At 43.8% G+C, this 16,627-nt stretch overlaps 1 protein-coding gene across 1 annotated transcript in view; it reads left to right on the top strand.

The window, feature by feature from the left end:
- The window catches only part of unc79 (unc-79 homolog, NALCN channel complex subunit), a gene marked incomplete at both ends in the record, with an annotated part of 35,031 nt that extends 22,333 nt beyond the window's left edge, over nucleotides 1-12,698 (top strand). Inside the window, 25 exons of the mRNA XM_080042090.1 lie at nucleotides 133-201; nucleotides 650-987; nucleotides 1,362-1,544; nucleotides 1,731-1,893; nucleotides 2,263-2,412; nucleotides 2,556-3,824; nucleotides 5,101-5,202; nucleotides 5,558-5,674; nucleotides 6,150-6,252; nucleotides 6,954-7,094; nucleotides 7,231-7,269; nucleotides 7,392-7,504; nucleotides 7,706-7,791; nucleotides 8,167-8,340; nucleotides 8,638-8,706; nucleotides 8,796-8,906; nucleotides 10,247-10,351; nucleotides 10,448-10,525; nucleotides 10,648-10,737; nucleotides 10,844-11,019; nucleotides 11,488-11,671; nucleotides 11,764-11,967; nucleotides 12,182-12,259; nucleotides 12,355-12,396; nucleotides 12,519-12,698. Coding sequence (XP_079898216.1) covers nucleotides 133-201; nucleotides 650-987; nucleotides 1,362-1,544; nucleotides 1,731-1,893; nucleotides 2,263-2,412; nucleotides 2,556-3,824; nucleotides 5,101-5,202; nucleotides 5,558-5,674; nucleotides 6,150-6,252; nucleotides 6,954-7,094; nucleotides 7,231-7,269; nucleotides 7,392-7,504; nucleotides 7,706-7,791; nucleotides 8,167-8,340; nucleotides 8,638-8,706; nucleotides 8,796-8,906; nucleotides 10,247-10,351; nucleotides 10,448-10,525; nucleotides 10,648-10,737; nucleotides 10,844-11,019; nucleotides 11,488-11,671; nucleotides 11,764-11,967; nucleotides 12,182-12,259; nucleotides 12,355-12,396; nucleotides 12,519-12,698 — 4,364 coding nt within the window. The remainder of the gene's footprint in view (nucleotides 1-132; nucleotides 202-649; nucleotides 988-1,361; nucleotides 1,545-1,730; nucleotides 1,894-2,262; nucleotides 2,413-2,555; nucleotides 3,825-5,100; nucleotides 5,203-5,557; nucleotides 5,675-6,149; nucleotides 6,253-6,953; nucleotides 7,095-7,230; nucleotides 7,270-7,391; nucleotides 7,505-7,705; nucleotides 7,792-8,166; nucleotides 8,341-8,637; nucleotides 8,707-8,795; nucleotides 8,907-10,246; nucleotides 10,352-10,447; nucleotides 10,526-10,647; nucleotides 10,738-10,843; nucleotides 11,020-11,487; nucleotides 11,672-11,763; nucleotides 11,968-12,181; nucleotides 12,260-12,354; nucleotides 12,397-12,518) is intronic.
- Nucleotides 12,699-16,627: the final 3,929 nt, after the last annotated feature.

The raw sequence follows: 16,627 nt of genomic DNA on the forward strand, positions 1-16,627 counted from the left end.
GCTGTTTTGAGGCCATATAGTGTGTTTTTTTTTGGTATTTGTATGTACACACGTGTTGGATGACAACGACGTTCAGACACGTGTACCCCTGAACATGCTTTTGATATTTTGTTCTTCATATGTGGTTTTTAGCTCTAAGGCTTACGAGGCAAGAGCACTCTGCCCCGACACTGGGAGATATGATAGAGAAAGTCCTTCCAGGTAAATAACAAACCTTAATCTCAAACACACAATATTGATTATTCTTCACAGTCACAATCATATTGGAGGAAAAGTGGTATGAGTAGGATTATCAACAAAGCTAACACGAAATTATGACAGAAGATACGAGAAAGCAATGTATGCTCTATGTTGAGAGTCATTGCTTTTTCATCATCGTAAACTCATTCTGACACTGAATATGGTGAAAAGCAAACACTGTCTCTTGCTAACAGCTATCCAGTCATTTTAACTGTGTGTTTACCCCGTTTACATATTGCATGAACATGTTGCATTGATGTATGTATAATGCATGATGATGACTCTTCACCTGTCTTGACAGAGAAATGGACAAGATGAGGTTGACCCCAAGCACTTTTCTGTTGTCACCGCCCCATCCCCCCACCCCTTGCTCCTGCACCCTGCCTGTCTTCTCCTCCCCTGTCTGCAGCACGTTTCCTCCCGCACTTTAACCTTGACGCTTCAGCCCCTCTCGTAGGCCAGACCCCGTCCCCCGATGATGACACGGTCATCAGGGACCTGCTACCAGAGGACGCCGGCGTGGACCACCAGACTGTTCACCAGCTGATCATGGTGCTCATGAAGTTCATGGCCAAGGACAAGAGCAGCGCAGAGGCCGACATCGGCAGCGCCAAGGCTTTCAACACGGTGAAGCGTCACCTGTATGTGCTGCTGGGCTACGACCAACAGGAGGGCTGCTTCATGATCGCACCCCAGAAGATGCGCACCTCCACCTGCTTCAACGCCTTCATCGCCGGCATTGCACAAGTGACTGACATATCATCTATTATCACCTTGTTTTTATTTATTTTTTGGTATTTTGTGTCTGTTGATAATTTATATAATAATAATAATAATAATAATAATAATAATAATAATAATAATAATAATAATAATAATAATAATAATAATAATAATAATAATAATATACTTAATTTGTATAACAATTTTCCTACAAGACATTCAGCTCAAAGTACTGTAAAATATAGAAATGACAAGAGTGCTTTACATTGAAATAGAAATTAACATGCAAACAGGGATGGAATATCAAGAAGAGTAGTTGGCAAATTGTAGTAAGCACGCGGTGAGGAACACAACATTATTATGTCAATGCTAATACATTTAACTGGTGTTCCTCCTAGGTGATGGACTACAACATCAGTTTGGGCAAGCAGCTGCTCCCCCTGGTGGTCCAGGTGTTGAAGTACTGCACTTGTCCCCAGCTGAGACACTACTTCCAGCAGCCGCCTCGATGCTCTCTCTGGGCCCTTAAGCCACACATCAGACAAATGTGGCTCAAAGCCCTGCTAGTTATCCTCTATAAGGTACTATTTATCTTACTCTGTGTCGGTGGGATTTCATTACATGGATTATGATTCATTTCTAGATAACCTCATTTCTAGATATAGCTGAATCCTGAACTTAGATACAGAATGTTAATTTGTTAATATGCTACTGTAATACAGTCTGACTTACAAAGAGAATATTAAATACTTTTCAATGTACAACAGTACCCTTACAGAGACATGGACGGCAGTAAAGTGGTCCTCCACCTGATCCACATCACCATTAACACACTGAATGCTCAGTATCACAGCTGTCGTCCCCACGCTACTGCGGGACCGCTCTACAGTGACAACTCCAACATCAGCCGCTACAGCGAGAAAGAAAAAGGTGACGCAAAATAAAGAGTTGTTCATCTCTTCACTGGAATTTCTAAAAACTCAGGGTAGCTGCTCAACAGGTCAAAATAAGTAAATATACAATCACATAATGATACATTTTGTGTCCTCCAAAAATCACTTTCAGACACTTGCTTAAGGAAGTTTGGATATTAAGTAAAGAAGTTTTTTTTAATTGTTGATTGTAGTTGTGAATCTTATAACCATTAATATGACTGTGAAGTAGGAACGTTTTTAGAATAAAATCCTTTATAATATATATACAGTATATATATATAATTGTATAATTACAATTTTAATGTAAAAATAGGTTGAAGAAGACACAATGCAGCACTGATGTGCATTTTTTTCTCCACTCTAGAAGAGGACAGTGTATTCGATGAGTCAGATGTGCATGACACGCCGACTGGTGCCGCTAAGATGGAGTCACAGACCTTCTTTGCCCGCCTGAAGAGGATTGGTGGCAGCAAGTCTGTCAAGTACCAGCCCGTAGAGCTGAATGCCAAGAAAAGTAAGCAGCAGAGGCTCTCCGAGTAAAGTGTAGTATAACAGTGCATCCATTGAATATTTTCCAGCAGAACATCGTTTGGAGATTGCAGGAGGCTCGCTGCTTTAACCTGCTTTAATCACCTCGTTTGGTCTTCTGTGTGTCAGGTGAAATTGAGCTGTCAGAGTACCGTGAAGCCAGCGCCCTTCAGGACAGCATTCTGCACTGTGTGAGGGAGGAGAGCACCAGGAAGAAGCGACTGCAGGCCATGCACAAGCAGAAGTCCCTTGACATTTCTAACACAGACTCCATCCTCTTCAACCTGGACGAACATCGCCGCAAGTCCTGCATTGATCGCTGTGACTCTCAGGTGCGCCCCGTGGGCGGCGCGCACCCTTCCTCAGCCCCGTCCCACCACGGCAGGCGTCACGGCAAAGGCTCGTCCGACGGCTCTTCTGTTCGGGTGGAGGGCGGCGATGGTGTGGACCGGCGGGGCTCTAAGCCTGTCATTCCAGAGGTGCGCCTCAGCTGCATGGATCTCGAGGACAACTTGGACCAGAGCTCCACTGGGGGTTCGGCTCAGGGCAAGGAGGACCAAGACCTCATCGACCTCTCCTCCGACTGCACCTCCATCCCGGAGAAGCACTCGCTGCTCTCCATGTCCGACACCGACTCCCTGGTGTTCGAACCGCTGCCTCCTCTCAGGATCGTGGAGAGCGACGAGGAGTTCGACCTCGCCGCCATCATTGCATCCAAGTTCAACAGCAGTCCCAAGCTCTCTTCCGCTTCGCCCGCCAGCAGCAACACTCTGCGACTGTCTCCCGTGGTTCAGGTGAGCGTAGAGGGCTGTTCTAGCGACAACAACAGGACCCTAGACCTTCTGATGGGAAAGGGGCGCTCGGAGGCACAGTTTGTCCAGAAAAAGCCGAACCGCGTGACTCCCAGCACCTCTCTGGATCTTCCCGACCGGGCTGAATACGTCTGCCACGAAAGCCCCATGACCCTGAAGCAGAAGAGGGACCTGCTGAGGAAGAGCCCGCACATCCCTTACTCCTCGCTGGACGACGTGGCTCTGGAGGAGGCAAAGAGCGCCATGGGACTGGGCACAAGTCCCTCCGGCAGGACCATCTTCTTGGACATCCCAGAAGACAAAGCCGAGCCTCTTTCGTCTCCGGAGAAAAGCAAGAGTAACACCAACGGTGAGGAAGAGGAGGATGGGGACGACGAAGAGGATGAGGACATGCTGGATGAAGCAGACAGCGACCAGAAAGCTGACAACGAAGAGGCTGACAACGACGAGGCGGAGTTCAAAATCCAGATTGTTCCCCGGCAACGTAAGCAGAGGAAGATAGCTGTGAGTGCCATCCAGAGGGAGTACCTGGACATCTCCTTCAACATGTTCGACAAGCTGGGTGGTGAGCAGACCACAGAAACAGGTAAGAAGGGAAGACAGGATTAGGATAGTTCTTATTGTACTAGTGTGCTAGGCGGCCAGGCGTAGTGTTATTGTTTCAAAATGAAATTTCAAGATTTACTAAGGCTTACCCAAAAAGCATGATATTCACTTTTGTTGTACCAGTGCGGTGGAAAGTGTATATCTTAACCATTGTCTACAAATCATCTAGATTTTAAGGCCACAGTTGGCCATTTTGTAAACCATGCAGACGTGTCTTTCCAGGCATCCTGTGGTGTCCATTTCAATAATAGAATATAAGAATACATTTGTTATTAACTTGTATTAAATCAAGTACAGATCACTTCAGGGCCTCACTCCAGACTTAATCAGTGACCTCCTAACTAGTTTATGTCCCCAACAGATCTATGTGTCCTGCTGTCTTTATCACATCAAATGTGCCTTGTTCCAGGAATAAAGCCCACACCGATCAGATAGCATCTTTTTGAATGTGCTGTGCAAAGTTAAATTATTATTTGAACAAGGTTTTATTACTTTGTTACTGTCAAGTTAACATTATAAGTGTGCGTTAATGTAGTGCAGACTTTTCAAATCAGTGCACTTCAACTACCTCAACTAGCACATAACAATATAACATGGACAAAATACAGGCATATTGTTCACTATGATGGATTGTGAAACTAGTGCAGTCTACTGATAGATTTTCCAAATAAAAGTGAAGCCTGGCATGCAAGGATAAATGCACCCCCAAAACTCTTAACGCCATTATGGCCAGCAAAAATGAAAAGGAGACATGATTTGTTGTAAAGGAGGTAAATGTTTGCAACACGTGGGTATGCAGAGGTAGTTTTATTAGAATATAAATATACAGTAAAGTACATGTGCTGGCTGCCTCCAACCTTCATTTAACCAACCACTCCAGTTGTGTGGTGTCTTGTGGTGTGTTTCAATATTTGTGTTCACTTTCCTTTTCCTTTCACAATGACACTTCAGAGGGGTTTTCAGCAAAAATCAGATGCTGTTTAACTCTATAGTTTGACTCAACCTAAAAAGAGGTAGAAGGGCGAGACGGAAAATCATTAAATTTTTAAAATCGGAAACTGGTGTTGAGGGAAACAAACCACTAAACCTCTCATAAGAAACCATTGTTAAATTAGCACTAAATAAATGTTAATAATTATCTTCTTATGGTAGCAAAAGTGGTGCTTATTATTACTGAATGTCAGTATATTATGCCGTTTTTTTATCGGCATATAAGGGCAATGCCCCGCCCATTATTTACCCATATTGCCTTGCAGATCACAAAGTTCTGTCTACATTGGAAAAGCCACGAGAATCTGCCTCTGCCCCAACGCTTGAAGCCGATATGCCTGAAACAAGCCACCGCTCTTCAGTATCAAGTAGGATCCAAATACTTGACTTCTCAGTCTCCTTATAAACTTCCATAAATGTGACTCATAAAATCACATAATACCATTTGACTTCTGATTATGAAGCCAGTTCAGTTTCCTACGAAAATAAATTAAGAGTTCATTTACAAATCTGTTTCACTCTGAAGTTTAGAGTGTTATAAGAAACATCTAGCTCCTCAAAAAGACTGGGCTAAATAATTGATTAAAAAAAATATGACATTGATCATCTCTTTTCATGTTTGTCTCACCTATTTCCATGTAACCACACACAGTTGTTGGTGTTGCCGGAAGCATCTTAGCATATACTTCAACCCCCCGTGTTGTTTCTGTCTTGGACCTTTAGCTCAGTACCGTCAGGTGAAGCGAGGCTCTCTGGGAGCGCTGACCATGAGCCAGCTAATGAAGAGACAGCTGGAACACCAGTCCAGTGCGCCACACAACATCAGCACGTGGGACACGGGTCAGCCACTTTAGACTTTCCTTTATTACATGCTGTGGTAACTCATGTAAAAAAAACATGGGCAAAAAATTAAGCTGACATACATTACGTCATTGGAAAGTGACAATTGTTGATGGAGATCCAACTTTGGGCAAATACAATACAATAAAGAAGTAAAAGATAGGCGAAAAAATATGCAAATGAGCAAAAACATATTATATTATTGTATATATCAACCCCTTAAACCAGCACAAACAAATTAAAAAGGCAAGCACCGTAAAAAAAATACACAATCTTGGGACATAACCAAGGAGCCTAAATATCCCTTCTTTGAAATTGTTTGATTATGACTAATGCATCTAAATTTAGACAGATGTATCAGAGGATATTTAAGAAAAAAAAAATCCTTATGACCTCCCACAGCGTCTAATAACTGAATCTCACCAAAAGACCAACTGTTCATCCTTTTCATCTCTAAAATATTCTACCTGTGCAGGTCCTACGAAGACCAGTCTACTCTCTGCACCGAGCACGGTCAGCATGTTCGTCCCTGCGCCTGAGGAGTTCATTGATGAGCAGCCCACCACCATGTCTGACAGGTAGATAAATCAATCAACAGCTTTATCTCCCCCAAACACATTATCCAAACTACATGTCATCCTGGACAGTGTCTCCCACCCTCTCCATCATGTGCTAGTCCAACGCAGGAGCACGTTCAGTAACAGACTCACGTTACCTTCTCCCTGTGGCCATTAAACTGTAGAACTCCTCCCTCTGAGATTCACACACTCCCGGTCAATAGACTGGACCTTGGACTGTTCTCTTTCACCCTTCGCACTAAGCCATTATCATTTTTTATTATAATCTTCTTTTATGTGCAATATTTCCTCAGTGCAATCATTGAACTGTACACATCACTAATTATTATAGCGCTGTTTTAATATTATTGATATGATGCTATATTATACATAACACTTTCTGATTAAAAGATTTGTACATAATCGCTAGGTATTTCCAGTAATTACACTGTTACACTTTTCTGATGTCAATATTTGTATATAACACATCTCATATACCCAAGTTATTTCCAGTACTTACATTGTGCACATATTGTAGAATAATGTTCTTACTTACTTATTAACTTCTTATTCTTATATTATTATATTGATTGCTTTTATTGTTGGTTTAACCTTGTGGCCTTAAGCACACATTTTTTACACTTGTTTCTGTCTACGTGTGTTTCTATTTTTAATTGGAGCAACTGTAATGCCTGGTTTATTTCTACGTGATATTGTCCCAGGTGTCGCGACTGTGCCGCCGTTCTGGAGGAATACGATGAGGAGACTCTGGGCCTGGCCGTGGTCGTTCTCTCCATGTTCATCCACCTCAGCCCCGATTTGGCCGCTCCGATGCTACTTGACATTATGCAGTCTGTGGGCAGGTGTGTACTGTACAGCCGTTCCAGTGAAAATCTACATCCACGCAGCACTTCACCAATAAATGAAGTTTCATAACTCGCCCCTTTAGAACTCATGCATAATTCATCCCCTAATCCGCTGTTTTAACTTCTTTTTCAGGTTGGCGTCTAGTGCCAATTTTTCTGGTCAAGCCGAGAGGTACGAGAGATACATTAAAAGCTGAGATATCTACTGTGCCTATACATGGGCTTAATAATACATGTGAAGCGTGACCGGCCGCCTGTCCAACTCAGCCTTTTTCTCCCTGTGATGTGTTGCAGTATGTTGATCCCAGGGAATGTGGCAGGTGTAGCCAAGCAGTTTCTCCGTTGCATGTTCCACCAGCTGGCCCCCAATGGTATCTTGCCCCAACTCTTCCAGAGCAACATCAAAGGTCTGCTCACACCACTGACTAAAGAACTCCAAAATGTACTGTACATGCATTATTATTTCTATAGAGACTGAGCACTTCTTAGCTGCTCATTTTTGTTGCGCTTGCCTTTCCATATTTATTTTGGTAATTATCACAGGTCTAACATAATTGGACATGCTTTCAACTTCATTCCTTTTTTGTCTATCTCTTTTTTGTTTGCAGATGGAAGTTTTCTGCGTACACTTGCATCTTCCCTGATTGATTTTAATGATCTGAGTTCGGTCGCTGCCCTCAACATGCTGCTCGAGGTGGGATTTTTCGTGTGTTGAGTCCTTTAACCAGCAGGAGGAGCTCTTGTCAAAGCAAACACTTTTGCCATTCCAGCTACATGTCCAGCATAAGCCCCTCTCAAAACAACAAATCATCGGAGCGGTCAAGAAAACCTGGCTTACTCTGCACCACTGTACCGGTTTATTGTCTTTGTTAGGCCAAATAAATGACATGGATAAGAACCCGTTGATGCATGAGCTCATTCAAGCAATCATCTGTGCTTCAATGTCCTAAATCCCCTGCTCTCATCATGAGCATTGGGATTGATCAGAACTGAATGATCAGTTAAATGGAAATATCTTCGCTTATAGAATGCCATTATATAACCCCCTGTTATGGTTTATGCCCTCCAGGGCCTGAACAACAAGAAGAGTCTGCCAGCAGGGGGCACAATGCTGCACTGCCTGGAAAACATCGCCACCTTCATGGAGGCTCTCCCCATGGACTCACCTAGCAACCTGTGGACAACTATCTGCAACCAGTTCCAGACCTTCCTCACAAAGCTGCCCTCTGTGCTTCCTCTTAAGGTAGATATCGACCCTTCCGTTCACTTGGTCATGGTCTGATATGGTTTAATGCGATTACGGCTCCAGGAAAGAGCATCTAGCAGTGCCCTTGTCGGGTTCAATAGGACGGACTCTTGAGAATCAAATTGATTTGACTTTAATGCTTTTGACCTTGGAGGTCAAATGAGTGTAAACTCATCAGTTTATCACTGCAAACTTGACCAAGGAAGTCCGGGGAAAATGGTTTTGCACTGTGCAATTATTTTTAACTTTCACACTTTGAAATTGACGGATTGTTTTTGCATTGTGTCTCATCAGTGCCCCATGGACTCCAGCTTGAGGATTATCATTTGTCTACTGAAAATCCCAACTACAAATGCAACCCGGGTAAGCCCAGAGCAGCGTTTCACATTATGATAGATCCAAATTCTGACCTTCAACATCTAACAGTTTCTCTTTTGTTTTCCATCCTCTAGAGCCTCTTGGAGCCTTTCTCCAAGCTGCTGAGCTTTGTCATCCAGTATGGCATGTTCAGTCTCTCCTACCTCGTAGAACTGTGTGGACTGTGCTACAAAGCCTTCAACAAGGTACTCTTGGGTGTGTTTAAATGGCACCTTCTGGTCTGGTAGACAGAATTGTACATGTCTTGTTCTTAAAGAAGTGCTGACACCAGTAGTTGTGCAGTCTTGAAGGAGTTAAACCTTTTAAACAAATCTGCACTGTTCAAATTCTTGAGCTCCTGTTCGCAGGCCCACTCGCTCATCACTCTTTTCGGCGCTACACCTACTTCCCTGACTCTCAAGTGAGCCAGAAAAGTGGCCCATGTGTCACAGATGATTAAATAGGCAATCAGCCAGTATTGATTAACATGATTAGTTGGTGTGCTAGGGCCGAGGATGTATGGTGTGTTTCTGAGTGGCTGTGTCAGACAGATGGAGCCAGGGCTGTCTGCACTGTTGGACCAGATGGATCCTCGGTCCTCCACCACTGTCAACGCTGCATGCTTTATGTCTCCTGCAGTATTGATTTTCTACACCCTCCTTAATTCCTCACCGTATAATATCCGCTTTTCAAAACCCAGAGTCACTATGAGCAATTGCTTTTGGAACCTGTCCTGTGTAGGTTGTTTTATGGAGAGGTGAGGCTTCTGGAAAAGGTACAGGGTTTTTTTTTCGAGTTGGTTAAGTCATCTTTTGGAGGTCAGGGTTTTGAGCACACAAAGTCAGGTTTTTATAGACCCACTAAAGTTTGCCACACCTTGGAACCATTTATTACAACCACCACGCTGCACTAGACTAGACGCCAAATGCGACTCGGGCCCTCAAGCTTGGGAATAACAGTCCGTGATTTCGCTGTTTACTCAAACGGGCATGTTCTGTTCACGTTAAAAAACGAGAGTGCCGCGTACAGGTATACATGCGCATTAACGAGCCATGCAGTTATGAATATGGGAGGCGGCTCTGCGTTCGTTAAGAGCATGGAGGTAGCATGTGCCCAGCGCCCAGCAGCATAGGCAAACATGACTGCATAGAGAAAAGAGAGAGGCAAAGTGGAAGCCAGAAGATGACAGTGTGGTTTGTAAACAGGCAGCTGGGCTTTGTGTGGAAGGGATGAACAAAGAGTGCAGTCTGTCCTCGGGGAGGGAGAAAGGCAGCCTGACAGCCTCATCTGAGCTGCCTGGGACTCTGGGAGGAGAGATCTGGACTGGCCTAAATCTACTCCTCGGCTTCACCATTCTCTTGTCTATTCTCTGTCTCCCATGCCTCGCCTCCTCCCTCCCCTCTCGCTGCCTGTCCTTCCCCCTCTATTCAGACTACAGAGTTTATGCTCTCCTCGCAGCATGAGTAAGGGATGAGTGATAATAGAAAAAGGCAGTCTTGCTGCATCAGTACATTTACTCCACTCTATCTTTTTTTCTCGCATCCAGGAGAGAGATAAGTTCTACATGTCTCGCATTGTGGTGTTGGAGCTTCTTCAGGCTCTCAAGTTCAAGTCACCTCTGCCTGATACAAACTTGTTACTGCTGGTCCAGGTAAAGAAAAAAAAAGAAAAATACTTTAGTTTACAAGACACACCACAGTGCTTCATCCCGAATCCAATTCTTAAACTCGCTGTGGATTTTTCTCAGTTTGTTTGTTCAGATATTGGCACACGGCTAGCGGAATCCACCATCATCCAAAAGCACATGATCGCAACGCTGCCGGGGGTAAGGGTTCTGGTGGATGTGTGATTGGATCTTATTAGATGCAGCCTCATAAAGCAGCAGGAGACAAAGATAGACCCCGCTGTGATACGTCCTAAAGGATAAACTGCTTTTGTTCCCGACAGTGCACAACAGCCGCCATGGAATGCATGAGGCAATACATTAGTGAACTCCTGGACTTCATTGCAGATATGCACACACTAACCAAACTTAAAGTAAGTCTTGTTCTGGTTCACAATTTACATTTTGAGTTTTCCCTGCCCATATTTTGCCTATATCGTCAGCCTCATCTGTTTCACTGACTCCACGTCTGTTATTCAGAGCCACATGAAGGCTTGCTGTCAGCCGCTGCATGAGGACACTTTTGGGGGGAACCTGAAAGTGGGATTGGCACAGGTCGCCGCCATGGAGATCAGCAAAGGCAATCACCGCGATAACAAAGCCGTGGTCCGCTATCTTCCCTGGCTTTATCATCCGCCATCCACCATGCAACAAGGGTAAGAAAGACAAAAGTACAGACAAGTCTAGCAATGATTCAGTGACAGAAAAGGTCAGTTTGCCCCCAAGCACAAAAAAACAAAACAAAACAACAACACAATATTTTTTTGTAATAGTCTAGCTTTATTTGTTGAGGTTTTTGAGATATACATTGGGAGATTACTGCCTCCAGTGGTACTTACAGCATTAAAAAAGGCACTTAACAAAATCAAAAACGTCTCTCTCCAGCACAATCAATAACTTACAGTTGCTGTGAATAATCCATAGTTCTTATACACAGTACTAATAGACATAAAGTAAATGTATTTGTTATTATTTGTTACTTGGATGAACCAACAAAAATATCAACAAGTTTAACTGATGGCAAAGTCTTGCGTATTATAAGTATGTGAGAATAAAAATATAAAGAAAAAGTTGTGGGACGATCCATAAAAATGGATTTCACATTGGGTTTTTTTTGTCCAAAGGCCAAAAGAATTCATCGAGTGCGTGTCCCACATTCGTCAGCTGTCCTGGCTACTTTTGGGCTCCCTGACACACTGTGCCCTGCACCAGGGCTCCACGTCATGTATGCCCATCCCTCTAGACGCTGGCTCCCACATCGCTGATCATCTTATAGTCATCCTCATCGGTTTCCCGGAGCAGTCGAAGGTCTGGCAAAGTTTTTATTTTATTTTAAAGCCCATCCAGGTTTTATTAGTTATAATTCATAATCACCTTTTGGTCTTGATCTCTGTCCCCAGACGTCGGTGCTGCACATGTGCTCGCTGTTCCACGCATTCATGTTCGCCCAGCTGTGGACCATATACTGCGAGCAGGCGGCGGCCGCTCCCTCCCTGCTCAACCAGAACCAGACAGAGTTTTCCTCCAGTGCCATCCTCACCGGCCTGGAGTTCTGGAGTCGGGTAACGCCCAGCATCCTGCAGCTCATGGCTCACAATAAAGTGGTGAGTGCTGCCCTATCTTGTCTACCACTGAGGGGGGGATGGGAGGTGGTCTAACTAAGCAAGCCAAGGGAGGAATAGGGAAATGTGGGGTGCTAGTTCACATGTGAAAAATATAAAGTTTAGTTTCAACGACAAATCCTTCTTTCTATTTGATGCGGAAACCTGTTACTATGTTAAAGAAAGTTGGTTGATTGATATTTTCTTTTTCTACTAGATGGTAGAGATGGTGTGTCTTCATGTCATTAGTTTGATGGAAGCCCTGCAGGAGTGCAACTCAACAATCTTTGTCAAGGTATGCTATAGCTCTTTCTACATGGTTAACATACAGCATGATCACCTTCACACTTAAATCAATACTTATTAATCCATTCTCTTTCTTAACTTTAGCTAATTCCTATGTGGCTACCCATGATTCAATCAAACCTTAAGGTAAGGCTTTTAAAACCCTCTGCACCATTATTGATAGTAGATAAATAACTAGAACTATTGACTCTTGAGTTGGTTTCAAACTACGTAAGACATTGTCGTCTTCCCCTTCCTTCCGTCGTCAGCATCTGTCTGCGGGGCTGCAGTTGCGTCTCCAGGCCATCCAGAACCGGGTGAACCACCAGTGTCAGATTTCCGGAGCCCCTCCGTTCGCTCTGCGCAAGTGGCTGCAGTGTACCCAGTTCAAGATGGCTCAGGTGGAGATCCAGTCATCTGAGGCTGCCTCACAGTTCTACCCCATGTGACCTGCTCTCTGGTCACCTTGGGTCCTGTCTGGGTCCTTAGACCTGCATGCATCCACTCTGGCTGACCAAAAAAATCGTTTTTATGTAACCTAATGCTGTGTGGGATTCATTTGGACTGAATTATCTTCGGCACCTTTAGTATGATACCTGTAGGCCTATACGTATGTACAGTAAATCTATGCTATTTTAAAGTATAAGTACTGGAGCTGATGATGAACGGTTTAACAGGCGTGTGTGGGATAATTGTGTCAGGTGCCTAACTGTTGAATTCAACAGATTTGAAGAGTCAGTAGATGAGATAATTTCTATGGACCCATGTTAGTAAAAGTGAGCGTATGGAAGCAGATGCTTGTTGAATCTTAGCTATGCTCAATTTGTCTCATTCATATAATATTACTTTTTAAGTTGCTTGGTTGCAAGCTTGATAATAAAAGTCGAAGTTTTTCTAAACGTGGAGACTCTTTGTCATTTTGTTTGAATCGTCGACCACAGTCAAAATTCAAATGTGACATTCAGTGCCCTTTGATTGCTGGGCTGATGTGGAAAATGTCCGTTTTACCATAATGCAGATGGCAGAGCGATAAAATCAGCCCTGTTGTTTACTTGCCAGACGAGAAACCGAAGCTCAGGTGTCTCCGGGAAAATGACATGACATGCATTACTCAGCTCCCGTCTAAGATCCTTGTCAGACTGTCAATCACGCTGCCTCTCGCCATCAGAGCTGAGATCGATCTGAGGCCAATCTGAGTTGCAGCAGCAGCTTTGTAACTCGATAAGGTGGAGCCAGACATTGGAGGTAAACAAGACTATTTTGGGTCTGCCCCTACCCCCCCCTCGCCAACCCCTCCCCGCCCCAAAGTGGTAAGCCCCTTCCCTCCTTCTCCACCCCCCCTCCATTGGCAGCAGCGAAACAGATTGGCCCACGCATATACCAAGCAAACACAATTACCTTTGGCCTAATGTGGTTTGCTGTGATTAAGCATTGTTGTGGGGTCTAACCGCATTACCACGAAGCTCTGTCTGAGAATAACAGATGACATGACAGCAGGGCTAGCAAGCCGAACATTAATCTTTGTTTTGATCCTTGCTGCTGCAAGGATTTCATTATCAAGCTTTAGGATGAATTAGATCCGATGATATAAATGCATTTTGCAAGAAGAAATTGGCTTATTGGACAAAAATAAGCCAAATTTGATTTGCATATATATACTTAAAAAATACTTACAGTAGCTTAGCTTCCTTTTTTGTCACCATGTTTAAAAGGACCCTATTGAGAGGTGTGTGCCAATTTAGTCACTAGTATTACGATATCACACAATGTGACTAATGTACACACACACACACACACACACACACACACACACACACACACACACACACACACACACACACACACACACACACACACACAAACACAAACACAAACACAAACACACACACAGGTGACCCCAAGCTGGCTGAATCAGGCTGCAGTGCCCCTTCTCATCAACCTCTAGACTTTGCTCATCAAAGAGCCCCTCTCCTGCTGTGTGCCTCTGTGTGTGCGAGTGTGTATAAAAGTGATGTTGCATGCAGGTGTGTATGTGCATGTGTCTCAGCCTGTACATATGTGTCTGTGGTGTGAGTGTGTGTTTAATCAAGTCCCCCTTGCTCTGGGGTTGCATCTGTCAGCCACTGCCACCGTTGTGATCGTTTGAACTTGCAGCCCTTTCAAAAAAGAACCTCTCTCATTAGCAGCAGCTTATGTAATCAGTGTCCCACAGGTATCCAGCACTCTCCCCGCCCCTGCCTGCCTGCTGCCTCCTGGAGGACCATATGGGAGTGCTGACCTGATGAGCAGGCAGCAGGAGGTAGTGGGGGTAATTAACGCTGACCAGAGGCTTAGAGGCAGAGAGGCTGGGTCCTCAAATATTGTTAAGGGGGTCCTCAAAGGTTGTGAAGGTCAGCTTTGAAAGGACTGTGTGGGCTCTTGTAGGTGCACACATATTAGGCACTAATATGTACATATGGGCACTGGTGTACCACCAGGTGCGTGCATTGGGTGACATACATTCATTGATTAAGGAGCAGTTTGAGAGCAGGGGTCTCACACAGGCTGCAGCAGAACAAAGTAACTGGTATTTTTTTTTCAGAAACAATTTCAAGAACAAATTATTTTTTCAAGAATCTATGTATCAGCGTCCTTTTGCTCTATGGAAAATACCTTCTGAGAGCCTCGCAATGCTTGTTGAGACAGTGACAATCGCTGGCCCCCCCGCCTAGTGCTGTCACATTGCTTTTATTAAAGTGTGAGCCACAGCGCCCTGGCTGGACAATGCATGAAATTTTAAATTGCTCAGAGTGTCCATTGGCATTAGCATCAAGTGGCACATCTTAGGCCGAGAGGGCAAAGTACTCTATGGTCCTTCATTCACATTGTAATTCATTGACATTCCTCTTCAGTGAACCTCAGCATCAGCCTATATAGTAAAGGTTTGTCCCCATTGTTTGTTACACTTTATAAACTACAGTTAATGTGCAAATTAAAATGGAAATGGGACCATGTCTTTATGATTCAGTGTAAGAATGTAGCCCCTTGAACAGATATGCTTTAAACCTACTTCCTTCTTTTAGCTTATTTAGTTTTTAGCAACTTGTCTTTTTTGCTTTAGCTGCAGAAATACTTCACACAGATCCATGTTTTTTTCTTTTTCTCCACAATGTTATTAATTGAGCCCAGAGCTAGCACAATATGTAACATATAAGTTTTCTTCTTTGCGTCATTAAGCCCCATGGAGTGGAATACGCTTGATAATCGCAGTTCATTAAAGATGCACTGTGTGAGACAGACAGGAAACATGTCCTCTACCACGGGGGGCTTAGGAGAAACGGCTAGCACAGCCCTGCCCAAGACATGAACAGCACAACACAGCACAGCGCAGACAGGATGGGCACAGGCTAAATATAACAGCCTCACTTTAATCACCTTCGCCACATGAGGGCCATTTTGTCTGCCATAACAACAGATTTATATCGTCACATGTATCCCTTCTTCAAACACAATAGACTGTAGCTCTGTTGTTATGTACAGGTTTATTTACAACTGAAAAACTCAGCAATTAAATCAACTTATGCACATCTTTCTATCTGTTAGGTGTAATGCATAAATTGTGTTTGTACTATTGATTGCCATATATACTGTACATGAATGGCTTGCTCCATCAACATGACAACATTGACATTATTCTAAATGGTAGCACATTGTTTAAGTTTTTACTATGTATAAACATATGTTCTGTTATACTGTACATTAATTAACAGTCCAGAAGGCAGATATTTAAATATCAATATTTACATTCATGCATCCATCATTTCTCTCATATAGGTACATGGTGGGGTATACTGTAAGCTAATACCTGTGCATGTTTAGATGCAAGCATGTTTTATTTTTTTCTCCAAATTTCCACAGTTTAGCCAATATCTATACTTAACTGACAGCCACAGAGTACAGCCCACTCTCACTGAGTACACTCATCGGCATGCACACTCACAGACAAACAGACCGACGCAGACGCACTCACACGCAGGCACTCACACGCAGGCACACACACACACACACACACACACACACACACACACACACACACACACACACACACACACACACACACACACACTCACAAGCTTGCAAGCACACAGACGCACACAGAATTAATGTAAAAAAGAAACAGAAAAAAAGCAAAGAGGAGTTGAGTGATGCTCCAGTTCAGTTCAGTTGTGTTTTTCCAGCGGGGATGTGGAGGATGCCTGTGACAGTACTGAGTCACACACATCCCTGCTGAAGCCATCCTCTGTGCAACCTGATCTCTGGCTATTGGCTATGTCTCCTGTCTGTCACCAGTCACAGGGTCAGCCCCAGGCTCATGTCCCCTGGTTCTATAGCGAATGGG

This window comes from Ammodytes marinus, assembly GCF_949987685.1.
Source record: "Ammodytes marinus genome assembly, chromosome: 15".
Lineage (NCBI taxonomy): Eukaryota > Metazoa > Chordata > Actinopteri > Uranoscopiformes > Ammodytidae > Ammodytes > Ammodytes marinus.